The sequence below is a fragment of the Lontra canadensis genome, unplaced genomic scaffold (assembly GCF_010015895.1).
Source record: "Lontra canadensis isolate GAN:19392208 unplaced genomic scaffold, GSC_riverotter_1.0 scaffold125, whole genome shotgun sequence".
NCBI lineage: Eukaryota > Metazoa > Chordata > Mammalia > Carnivora > Mustelidae > Lontra > Lontra canadensis.
In genome coordinates, this window is record NW_022631119.1 from 2,149,666 (window position 1) to 2,162,284 (window position 12,619).

At 46.0% G+C, this 12,619-nt stretch overlaps 1 protein-coding gene across 1 annotated transcript; it reads left to right on the top strand.

The window, feature by feature from the left end:
• Window positions 1–540: 540 nt before the first annotated feature.
• LOC116857623 (cytochrome c oxidase subunit 6B1) lies at window positions 541–7,589 on the top strand. The gene is made up of 4 exons (XM_032841881.1): window positions 541–665; window positions 2,420–2,535; window positions 3,695–3,795; window positions 7,398–7,589. The coding sequence occupies exons 2-4, from the start codon at window positions 2,430–2,432 to the stop codon at window positions 7,449–7,451; spliced, it is 261 nt and encodes an 86-aa protein (XP_032697772.1). The 5' UTR covers window positions 541–665; window positions 2,420–2,429; the 3' UTR covers window positions 7,452–7,589.
• Window positions 7,590–12,619: the final 5,030 nt, after the last annotated feature.

Sequence of the window (12,619 nt, forward strand, 5' to 3'; positions counted from 1 at the left end):
GGAACCCAAATCTGGGTTAATTTGTGCCTTCTGAGGCTTGGGAAAAGAAGATAATGAACAGGGAGGTGGAATCTGGGTATTCATCATAATGCGGCAAATGACCGTGGGAGAACAACTGGTTCGATTTCAAACCCCTAACAACTGATCCCCTAATAAGCATAAAGAGTGTAAGGATTCTTGTATTTTATTCAGTGATGCTTCCCCAGGAATTACAGAAGTACGTGGCACATGGTAAGCGTTCAATAATAAGTAATTCTTGCATGAATAAGGATACTTCTGCTGGGATATTTTCCCCAGGCCCACTCTGCATTTAGCCTCAAAAACCAGAACTCCTTCCCCGACGTAAAAACCCTAAAGTGATGAGAATCGGTAACCAAGGGTCTCAAGCCCCACCCGAGACCTTCGAAGTGCCGCGCAAGTTCACGATTGGGCCGAGAGTGATAATGAACAGGCATTCAGCCCAATAGGAGCTCAGAATTCGCCCGGATGGGCGTGGCCTTAATGGCTTTGCGGATGGCCTCCGAGGGCGCTCTACCCACGCGGAAGACTCGGGTTTACGCCGCCTCACCCCGCTTCCGGCCGGTCTTAATTCCGCTTCCGGTCCGACTCTGGCGTCTTTGCTGAGGGTCACATTGAGCTGCGAGGTTCTGCTGTGGTGTGTTTAGGTAAGTGTCGAGGGCTTGGGAAGCTGGGACCCTATCTCGGGGAACTGAGGAACCGGACCGTAGTTTCCCCGAGAATGAAGTAAGTTTCTGGCCCGCGGCGTCCGGCCTTCCCGGTCCCTGGGGTTCTGTCCTGTTAGTAGTCTTCTAGCTAACGATTATGAAGCTCTTCCTTAATGCCAGGTAACAGTTCAAGTGACTTTATTAATTCATTTCGTCTTCCCTCCAGCCCTATGAGGTAGGGCCTGCAACGGTCCGTTTTTGACAGAGGAGCAACTGAAGCTCCGCGGTATTAAGCTACTTAGCGAGTGTTCAGGGTTTGTGTTCTGTAGTTCGGACTGTAGTGCCCTCAGTCACCAGGCCGCAGGCTTGGCCTCCCGTGGCTTTCCCGGGCCGCAGCCTGGCTCCCTGGTTTCTGGTCCTCCTTCCCGCTTGGGCGTTGGAGGGGCCTCAGAGTCTCCCTGAACCACCCTTCCTCCCAGCCCCCTTCCCCCTAAACAACTCCGAACAAATCTTTTGGGTCCCCCTCCCCACGCCCCTCTACAGACTCCACACCACAGACTCCGCTGTGGTGCCCCATATCTCCGCCACTATGTTGGATCTCTTAAATTTAACACTGGCCTGCTCACTTCTTTGTAACCCCATTACTCCTCGAGTCCTCTGGGATAGAGGCAGTTTCACATTCCCTGGCGAAAACTGCTGCGTGTCACCTCCTAAAAGACTTTATAACAGAGGTTTTTAACTCTGGGTCTGCAAAATCAATAGAATGCAAGGTGTGCTAGGACTTGAATGGGGGAAAAATTAGATTTTTCTTAATCTGTAATTGAAATGTAGCATTTCCTTCAGGTAGAAATGGAGGCAACAACCTTAGTAATATTAGAATCATCTGTGACTTTGTCAGCAATCAAAAATCACAGGTCAGGGGCGCCCGGGTGGCTCAGTGGGTTAAAGCCTCTGCCTTCAGCTCAGGTCATGATCCTGGGATCCAGCCCCATATCAGGCTCTCTGCTCAGCAGGGAGCCTGCTCCCCCCCCCTGCAACCTGCCTCTCTGCCTACTTGTGATCTCTGTCAAATAAATAAATACAATCTTTTTAAAAAATCATAGGTCGTCTTATATCGCATTATGGTTGCAGATGTCACAGAATAATTTCCACTTACCGTATTTCAGAATTGTGGTAGTCAGTAAATCCTCAGCTACATACAACTGGTGTTCTTTGTGATCCTCTGCAATTTTTTTAATGCATTTGAAAATATTCTGAGGGAGGCTCATTAGACCCCTGAGGAGTTGATGGCACCACAGAGATGAAGAACCTCTGCGGTGTAGGTTCTGTCAATGATTCCTGCCCCTCCTTCACTTGTATGACCTTGGGAAGTCACTTAGACACCCTCTCCCTTGTCTGTGAAACAGTGATAGCAATAGTTCCTACCTTTTCGAGTGCCTGCAGGAGTAAAGTGTAGACCAGTGCTTGGCCCAGACTAAGCCTTCAGTGAATGTTAGCTGGTGTTATTTTGGGATGAATAAGGCCTGATTTTGCTAAGTAGGTACTTACCCCTTCCACCAAAACCTGCTGTAAATGCCACACTTAGAAGTGTGGATTTGCCCCCACACTTCACCTCTGTGTGTATATGTTGAGAGGGAGAAAGATGTAGCTTGCTCACATCTACCTACTCCATTCTCCTGTGTCTGGGTGGGCTGACATCCCCATGCCCGGGTCCCCTAGAATGTTTGCCAGCATCCATTCTCTTTGCCTCCAAGAGTCAGCACCATGGCAGAAGACATCAAGACCAAAATCAAGAACTACCAGACTGCCCCTTTTGACAGCCGCTTCCCCAACCAGAACCAGACCAGGAACTGCTGGCAGAACTACCTGGGTAAGCGGGGCGCGGGGTTGGGAAGGGATGCAGAACCTTTTCCTAGTTCACATTTCAAGGTGCTTACCTGTTGCCTACTTATCTAGGGGATCTATACATCCCAGGCCTCTCTTGGTCTGGATGTCCTACCTTGCAGTATCCGTGCCCCTCATCACAGCTGTGTTCAAGATCCAAGATCTGGGACAGGGTCACAGACTTTGGTTCCTTCGATTTTTTTTGTTTTTAAGATTTATTTGTGTCTGAGACATGTTAACATGTGTATAAGAAATACATAAATCATAGTACAGCTAAATGAGTAATACTTAAGTGGATCCCTATGTGTAAGTATAACCTGGATAGAAATTTAGATCCTTTCAGCATTCGGAGCTTGCTTGCCTACCACACTCCCTGTCTTAAACACAACATCATACTCTCCGCCCTAGAGATGTTACCCTGCCAACTGAAGGCAATCGCATTTTGGTTTTATCACTGCTTTTAGGTTTGCCTCTTGATGAACTTGACAGATACTTTATATATTCTCTTTTGTTTGGATTTCTTCATTCAGCAGCTTGAAAGATTTATCCTTGTTATGGCGTGTAGTTTGCTCATTTTCAGTGCGTATAGTTTTCCATAATTTATTCCCAGGCACTTGTGTGCTTTCCAGTTTGGGGCTTTTATGAATGAGGATGCTAAAAATGTTCTTATAAATGTAACCTGACATCCAGGCTATGTCTGTGTAGGGAACGTGCCCAGGAGTGGAATACCTGGAGTAATTTTTTTTTTTTTTAATTAATTGCTTACTTTAAAAAATCAGATTATCTCCCTCCTGTCCTCCTCTATAGGATGCCAGCATCTTAGCCCCAAGATATCTTCCCCTTCCCTTGCCCTGGTTTTGGACTTCCATAATCCCTACACGTGCCCCTCATGTTGCCCCCTCATTCCAGACCGCAGAATTTTCAAGTCAAACAGTAGTTGTCTAGGGGTTGCAAAATCAACTTAGGGAGGCCTGTCCAGCCCTTTTCAGTACATCTGTAGGCATAGACATTCCTTGTGACACATATTTTGTAGGTATATGTGTGTATATAAGTGGTTGTGAAGTAAAGATGATTTCTGTGAGATTTGATCAAAAAATGTGTTTCAGCCCTTGGCCCTGGCTGACCCTGACCTGCTTTCTCTGCAGACTTCCACCGCTGTGAGAAGGCAATGACTGCTAAAGGGGGCGATGTCTCCGTGTGTGAATGGTACCGGCGTGTATACAAGTCCCTCTGCCCCATATCCTGGGTACGTGCTGCCTCCTGGGGCCCTGGGACATGGAGTGGGGTCTCAGCAGAGGAGTATGTTAGCTTGGTGGAGCCTCATCTGGGAGAGGCAGAGGGAGGACAGGCATTGCGCTGTCCATGGGACTCGGCCTTGTCCTCCTTCTGGAATTGCCTCCCTTCCCTCTTTTCACCGGTACTCTCAATCAGGCAGGGCTCTCGCCCAGGGCAACCAGGGCCCTCTCCTTGCTACATCCATCTTGCCCGTGCACCCCATAAATATATACACAGTGCCAGCTCCCCGCCCCTCTGGGGCTCACCATCTTGTGCAATTCTGTGCCTTTTTATTATGCACATTTTTAAATTATGCATAAAAATAGAATAATCCAGTGACCTCCCTCCCAGTTATACCCACTACCCAAATTGAATAGTTTCAAGATTTTTCTACATTCCCTTCATCTGTCACCTTTTCTTCTTTGCTGAAGTGTTCTGAAGCAAATCCCAAGCATGCCTTTCATCCCTACCTACTTCAGTGTGTGTCTCTAAAAGACACAGACCCACTAAGACAATTAGTCTGTTTAGCCCTGATCTGACCAGACCTTTTGTCACCATTTTATACTCTCTGCCATACACTTTTTCAAATGAAGAATTTGTGTTTAACTTTGTACTGTTTCATCAAAGCAAAGATCCCATTGGCTTCAAGAAACATGGAGAGATGGTCAGATCTTTTTTTAAAATGCCAGAAGCGAATGTAACCAGCATGCTAATTTCAGAGACGTTAAAATGAAAAATCCTGTGTCTTAGAGATATGATACAGTACAAGTCATAGTGCTCATTTAAAAAACAAAAAACAGGGGCTCCTGGGTGGCTCAGTCAGTTCAACATCCGACTCTTGATTTCGGGTCAGGTCATGATCTCAGGGTTATGAGATGGGAGTCCAGACATTTGCTCAGCAGGAAATCTGCTAGAGATCTTTCTCTCCCTCTCCCCCTCCTCCCATTCAAGCAGGCTCTCTTGCTCTTTCTCTCAGATAAGTAAGTCTTTTTTAAAAAATGTGAGCAGTACAGCAAAATAAAAGTAGGAGCCCTTTTGGGCTTCCCAGCCCCCCTTGCCCGAGGTAACTACTTCTAGCTCATTACCTTTTTTCTCTGTATAAATTAATCATACAGAAGTCTGTGGAGCTTTCTGTGTATGGGTGAGTCATACCATATAGTCTTTGACTACTTTGACTTACCAGTGTGTCATGGAGCCTTTAGGCCTGCCTTACTTGCTTTAGTAACTTCCATGTGCTTTTATTTAGCTGATTTCCTTTTGATAGAGATGGTGATCTGATTTTTTTCAGTATATTTGAAGCATCCTTGATATGTGCCTTTGGAGCTTATTTCTTGAGAACAAACTTCCTTAATGTAGTCTCCCTCAGCTTGCCTGATTTTCCTCCCCCCTCTCTGGCCACACTGTCTCAAGTGTCTTTAAGTGCCCTGTGCTCTTCCAGGATTTCCCCTTGTCCCTGGGTGATCTTGAGTAACCTGATGTTGTAAGTACATAACATCCCTCCTCCAGCCTCAGAGCCCTCATCGGGTGCCTGCTGGGCAGGGTGCCAGCAAGCATGCTTCTAGTCCCAGTGCTGCCCTACACCCCATTCTCTGGGACCTGGGCCTGTCCTCGCCTTGGGAGGATCAGATTGTGTGGTTCCTACCCTCCAGTGCCCGCAGTGTCCCCATTGTTAGGGCTTACAAATGTATTCTGCAGTCCCCTTTGTACTGGCTGCCCTGGCTTCTTTATTTCAAAAACTTGGTGAAGTAAGAATTAAAAAATCTTTTTTAAGATTTTTTTTTTTTTTTTTTTTTTTTTTAATTTGAGAGAGAACACCAGCAGGAGAAGGGGCAGAAGGAGAAGCCGACTCCCTGCTGAGCTCCCACCAGGGGACCTGATAAAGGGCTTGATCCCAAGACCCTGTGGTCATGACCAAGAGTCAGAGGCTTAACTGACCGAGCCACACAGGCGCCCCTTTTTTTTTTTTCGATTTTTTTAAGTGACACTTGAGTGTACGATTCCATTGCAGGAAATGTTTTCCCCTCTATTGGAATGGTTTCCTGAGCTTCCACCCCATGAAGTGGTGGGATTATTGGGCAAAGGGAAATATGGATCAGAGCAGCCTGACTCTTTAAAAAGAGAGAGAGGGGTAAACCCAGCGAATGAGAAATTCACACAGAAAACTCTGGACTGTGGACAGTACAATTCCAGTGCTAGGGATTCCAGGGGAACCCAGGCATGAAAAGATGTCCATCCACATTGAAGTCATCAGGACAAGACAGCTTAAAACAACAGAGAGATGCTTATTTTTACCTTGCAATCTGATGCAAGAATTAAGAAGGTTAACTGTGCTAAATGTTGGTGGTTCTATAAATTGATGTCATTTTGGCAGGATCTTTCAAAATGGAAAAAAAGAAAACCTCTCCAGATGTGGCAGTTTTACATGTAGACGTCCTAGGAAGATGCTTGTGTCCAAGGATGTGTCCATAGCAGAGTTGTTTGTGATGAGGAACATTCAGAAACAGCCCAAGTTAGATAAATGGTGGTACACTTATCTTGATCTCTGTGACCGAATACAGAAGGAGCTCTAAGACTTGGGGGAAAGGCAGTTGCAGGACCAGCTACATAGTATGGCCCAGCTTGTATACATGTTTTTCAGAGTAGAGCGAATCTGTGTGTGTGTGCATGCGTGCCTGTGTATATGTGTGTGTAAATAGACATTTAACTGTGAGCCAGCTACTTTGTAAGCATTTTCTATCCTATAAGGGCAAACATGCTAAAAAAATGGGATGAGATGGATACCATTTTCACTATTCTTATTTTACACAATTGAAAACTCAGGCCCTGAAATGTTGAGGAATTTGCCCAAGATCGTAGAGCTAGGAAGTGATAGGGCGGGGATTCAGTCAGTTTTTCTTATCCATGCTTTTGTCTACTGCCTCTAATGTATGCGTGTAAATGTGAGTGGGTGTGTCTAAATGGATATGCTTCTGGCTGCCTGTACGAGGGTCCACAAGTTGCCGAGTGTTTCTTCTGGGGAATGTTAATGGTTGGATACGGGCTTTTCCATCATTGTTTATATGTGTGCATACATCAGTGATCAGCAGTAGGATCATACTCTATTCAGTTTTGCATCTTTTTGCACTTGACTGTACATCTTGGAGATCCATTTGTGCTGAGGCATAGATCAGCCTCCCCCCCCCCCCCACCCCCGCACAGCTGCCTGGTATTTCTTCTTTCCTCTGTTCTGACAAACATCATTGAGTGTTGACTCGGGGGTTCCCGAAACAGGGTACAGCCACACTCTTGAATCTCTCTCTGTACAGTCCTGCATCTCCCTAAGGACAGCCCTACAGTGAATGTGGGACTTTTCTGCTTGTTACTCGCCCCCTCCAATGCCCTACCCCCTCAGTGTGTCAATTGACAGTGATTCTTCTCTTTCTGGGTCACTGCCGATTCTCTTGCTCCTGGAACAGTGGCAGTACTGGCCTTCCTTGTTGACCATCTGAACAGGTGGGCAAAGTTAGGAAGACAGGGTTCACCCGTCTGGTTTCCCCACAGAGGAAGGAAGTAACACTAGCTGTTTTTCCTCAGGTGTCGGCCTGGGATGACCGCCGGGCAGAAGGCACATTTCCTGGGAAGATCTGAACTGGCTCCGCCCACCTCTCCTCTGTCCTCCGTCCTTCTCCCAGGGTGGTGAAGGGGGACCTGGATGCATGGTGATCCCCACCCTGGGATTCTGAATCATGGCCTAACTAATAATAAATACTCATTGGAAAAGTGTAAGACTGCGTATGTGTAAAAGAGCCAGGTGATCGGGCATGAAGCTGTGGTGGGAATTAATACCTTGACCAGTAAGAGGGGCTTCAGGCTAATTGGTTTTTTTCTGTTTTGTTTCATGTTATTAAACTGACCACCTTATCTATACCAGACACTGGAGTGAGCGAGAGAATAGTCTCAAGCCCCTGGATGTGCTGAAATTTATCTGTATGTTCCCCTTTATTTACACAATTTCAAAAAACTTTTCTTGTGTAATTTTTGAACCACACGAAAAGAGTATAATAAAAATTCTGTGTACTCATTACCTAGCTTGAGTGGTTACCAACAAATGGCCAGTTTTATCTCTAATTATTGCCCTCCCCCTCTAGGTGATTCTAAAGCAAAGCCTGGGGATCACATGTCATCCAGAAATAAGTATGTGTGTCTTTTAGAGTCACAGGTTTATTTTGTACATAATTACACTTCACTGTTACGGTCTAAGAAATTGATAAATTTTTAATATAAGGAGGGTTTTTTTTTTTAAGATTATTTATTTATTTGACAACGTAAGTTTACAGGCAAAGCAGCAGGCAGAGAGAAAGGGAGAAGCAGGGTCCCTGCTGAGCAGAGAGCCAGATGTGGGGCTTGATCCTAGGACCCCTGGGGTCAGGTCATGACCTGAACTGAAGGCAGATGCTTAACTGACTGAGCCATCCAGGCGCCCCCTAACTATTTTGAACTCTTTATCAAGCAAATCTCAGATACCCTTTCTTTGGGGTCAGTTACTGGAAAATTATGGTGTTCCTTCAGTAGTGTTCTGTTTCCTTGATTTTTCCTGTTCCTTGATGTCTGGCATTGTGTTCGCATTAGTAGGCGCAGTCACCTTATCCAGTCTTACACTGGCTTCAGGCAAGCAATACCTTCCATCAGCTTTATTGGGGATTCTGAGGCTTTCTCAGGCCTTCTCTGTGGATATACCTGCTCCATACTTCTTGTTCCCTTGCAGGGTATGGTGCTTTTTGGGATGATATGTCTCCTCTTGATCCTGCAAAGCCAGACCAAGCATGGACTGCCTCCCATTTCCTTTCCCTTGGGTTGTGCTGCTTGCTCAAGTGTGCATGCCTTCTCCCAGTGCCACGGAGTCATCTGGCCCCGCACATGCTTACTAGCCACCTTCAGAAATGCGCTCTCCCAACCCGCAGAGGCATCTGCAGGGAGCCAGCCACGGAATGGGTCTGGGTGTACAGGTGAGGCATGCAGAGCAGTAGAATGCCCATGGATCAGTTGAGGGAGTCCACAGGCAAGGCATGGGCAATCCCCCTGTGTCTGCGGTGTATTTAGTAGGATCCAAGTGCTTTTTGCTGCTTCCAAGACCCCAACTGCCACTCTCCCAGCTGCTTCCTGACTCTTAGTTGTATAGAATTTCTCTTTAACACATTCGGTCTTGGGGATTTTGTGCCGGAGGTGTGAGAGAACTTCTCTGCTGGACTCCCTGGGTTCCCACAGAGCTGCTCTTGTCCATGTGCGGTTTTCAAAATCGTTCTTTGGGAGAAAGGGTAGAAGAACTGTTTCACCATTGGATACATCACTCTCAGCCTTTTCAAAGGTGCAGAAACTATGCAGGAATAATGTGTTTCTTCCTCAGCTCTTCTAGCCATGAGAAGGGACTGCCATTACTGGTTTCCTGCATCTCCTTCTGAAAATAGTTTATCCTTTTGCAAGGAGACCTTCCCTCCTACCTGCCCGTCCACCATCATAGCCTGCTATTCCTGATGTTGTGAACTTGCTTTTCTCCATTACTAATAGTATTAAAGATCATGCCTTGTCAATCTCATATCTCAAGCTTTTCCAGATTGTACAATTAATGCATGAATATATTCTTCTGATTAAAAACAAAAAAAAAAAAAAAAGAAAGAAACCAAAACCCCAAAACAAAAGGAAATACTCCAGCAAGGCAGTTTACCCACAGAGAAACAATGTAGTGGTTAAGGGGACAGAGACTGGAGCCAGACCACATGGGTTCAAATTCAGGCTCTACCACTTAACCAGCTGTGAGACTCTGAGCAAGTTGCTTGACCTCTCTATGTCTCAGTTTCCTCATCTATAAAATGAAATTAATGACACCTACGTAGGGCCATTATACAGGTTAAATGAGATGCTACATGTTAGGTGCGTAGACTAGTGCCTGATGCTATATGTGGGGTCTTCAGAACAACGCCGGGTGTGTTGGAAATGCTCTTTAAATATTAGCTGCTCTCAGCACATTGGTCTCCTTTCTAGAGTGCGGACATAATGAGGAAATATTCCTTCTAAATGTCTTTTCCTACTGCTATTACCATGGTGAGAACCCCTAACAGGGGATCTCCTTTCTTAATAGATTTTTAGCCTGTAATACAGTATTGTTAACTGTAGATACAACGTTTCACTCTCTAGAACCTCTGCATCTTGCGTAACTGAACCTTTGTACCTGGCGATCATATCAGCAGATCAGATCATCAGTTCCCCATTTCCTCTCCCCCCACCCCCAGCACTGGCAGCCACCATACTGCTCTCTGCTCTAATGGGTTTCACTGTTATAGATTATACCTCATGTAAGTGGAATTGTGTACTCTGTCCTTGTAAGACTGGCTGATTTCACTTAGCATCAGGTCTGCAAGTTTCCTCCATGTTGTCACATATCACAAGATCTCCTTTTCTAAGGCTGAATCATACTCCATTGCATGTGTATACTGTGTTCTTCTGTTAGGAATGTTCTCTACTCCCTTTTACCAGATGGCTTCAGTCTCCTTCTCCAACACCCCTTCCTTCCTACACCTCCCTGGGGCGCACACATCTCCCTTTTGTTTTCCCCGCTGTGGCCCTGGACTGTGCTTCCTCTCTCAGTGCCCGGGTCCCTTCGGCATCTCCCTGAGCATGCCAGCCTGTCATTCTCTGCTGAATGTCTGTCTGCCTGTGAGGATGGGAACTGAGCTGTCCTGATCACTGCTGTTTTCTCAGCTCGGCCCCACACAGGGCAGGGCCTGGGAAACTCATCAGCTGGACCCTGTCCTTGAGGCTTAGTTCTGGCCTGATCGCGTACTTGGTGCTCAGTGAATTTGAGAAAAAACTGAAAAGCTCCTTTGACTACTCCACCGAAGCGCCTTCCTCCTTGCTTCGCCTCGCACCACATCCTAGTCTCCCCCCGCCTTCTCTCTTTCCTCTCTCCTCCTCATCCCACACTTCACGCTGGCCCCACCCAGCTCCAAAGTCCCCTTTTCTTGGAAGGTCTCCCATGCCTACCCATGCCCACCCATGCCTTTGAGGCCCTCCACTGCTCAGCTGAGCCAAGGAGCACCTGAGACTTAAATTTGCTCATTACCTTGAGTGCCCAGCTTCAGGCTTCAGACTGTCGCTAGGCCTGCAGACCTTTGTGCCGCCATTGTTCCGTAGCGTCTTTGCCAAAATGAATTTGGAAAGGAAACAACCTATGAAATATTGTTATAAAAAATGGATGAACTAGAGGCGCCTGGATGGCTCAGTGGGTTAAAGCCTCTGCCTTCGGCTCAGGTCATGGTCTTGGGGTCCTGTGATTGAGCCCCGAATCAGGCTCTGCTCAGCGGGGAGCCTGCTTCCTCCTCTCTCTCTCTGCCTGCCTCTCTGTCTGCTTGTGATTTCTGTCAAATAAATAAATAAAATCTTTTAAAAAAAATGGATGAACTAGAGCCAAAATATGTGATGAGTAAATTTTCAAAAACATAATGTTGAGGTGAAAATCAATTGCATGAGGATATCTAAGATACACTTTATATAGAATTTATCTGAAAATCGAGAACTATTCTATGTGTTGATGAATATATGCGTATATATTAAAAATATGAAAGCATGCATGACAGTCGGAACCCAAAAGGCTCACAGACATTTGCAAAGATGCTCAAAATCATTAGTAATAAGAGAATTGAGAATTGAAATCATGGTAGGTATCACTTTACAAGGAATTACTCTGACAAAAACGAGAAAGCTGGGTAACGCCAAGCGCGAGTGGTGAAGGAAGGGTACAGGAGCTCTCGGTCGGAGTGTGGAAAGCAACCTGGTACATACACATTCATGACCAGCAATACTCCCTGGAAAGAGACCCGGAAGTATGTGAGAGCCATGCACGCGGGTGCTCACAGCAGCACTATTTACAGTGGTGGGGGGAGGGGTTAAGAAGGAGCCTAAGTGTCCTCACCAGGGAGGAAACAGTAAACTGGAGGGGGTGTATGAGAGGTGCCTCATGCAACCATGAGAAGCTGCAGACTCAGTGTGTCCAGAGTAGTGGGTGGACCCTAAAATCTGTGCCAAGTGAGAAAAGTACGAACACAGTCATGGGTATGTAAATCAGAAAACCCGCAGGTGGGGCACTTGGGTGGCGCAGTAGGTTAACTGGTTAACTGTCCCACTCTTTGTTTCCTCTCAGGTCCTGATACCAGGGTCATGATATCAAGCCCCATGTCTGCTTGTGATGCTGTCCCTCCCCAGCCCCAAGAATAAATAAGTAAATCTTAACAACAAAAAAGAAAATAACAAAAAGAGAAAATCGGAAACAATGGTATCCATTTTACAAGAGCACACCCAACTAAAAAGATACATGCAGACTAATTAGAGTATTTGCCAGTAGAGGGCACTGAAAGCAACTGGGATATGGGGATACAAGGGAAGGAGTTAAATTTAAAAACTGAGAGGGCAGCTGGTGGCTCAGTTGGTTAAGCGACTGCCTTCAGCTCAGGTCATGATCCCAGAACCCAGGGATCGAGTCCGGCATCAGGTTCCCACCTCCGCGGGGAGTCTGCTTCTCCTTCTGACCTTCTCGCCTCTCATGTTCTCTCTCACTGTCTCTCTCTCAGATAAATAAAAAAAAATTAAAAAAAAAAAAAAGATGTGTGGGTGTTTTTGGAACACCTCTTATAAAAAAAAATTAAAATGAGATATCAAAAAAAACACAAAAACTTAAAATGAGATATCATGGGGTGCCTGGGTGGCTCAGTTGGTTAAGTGTCTCCTTTCATCTCAGGTCATGATCCCAGGGTCCTGGGATCCAG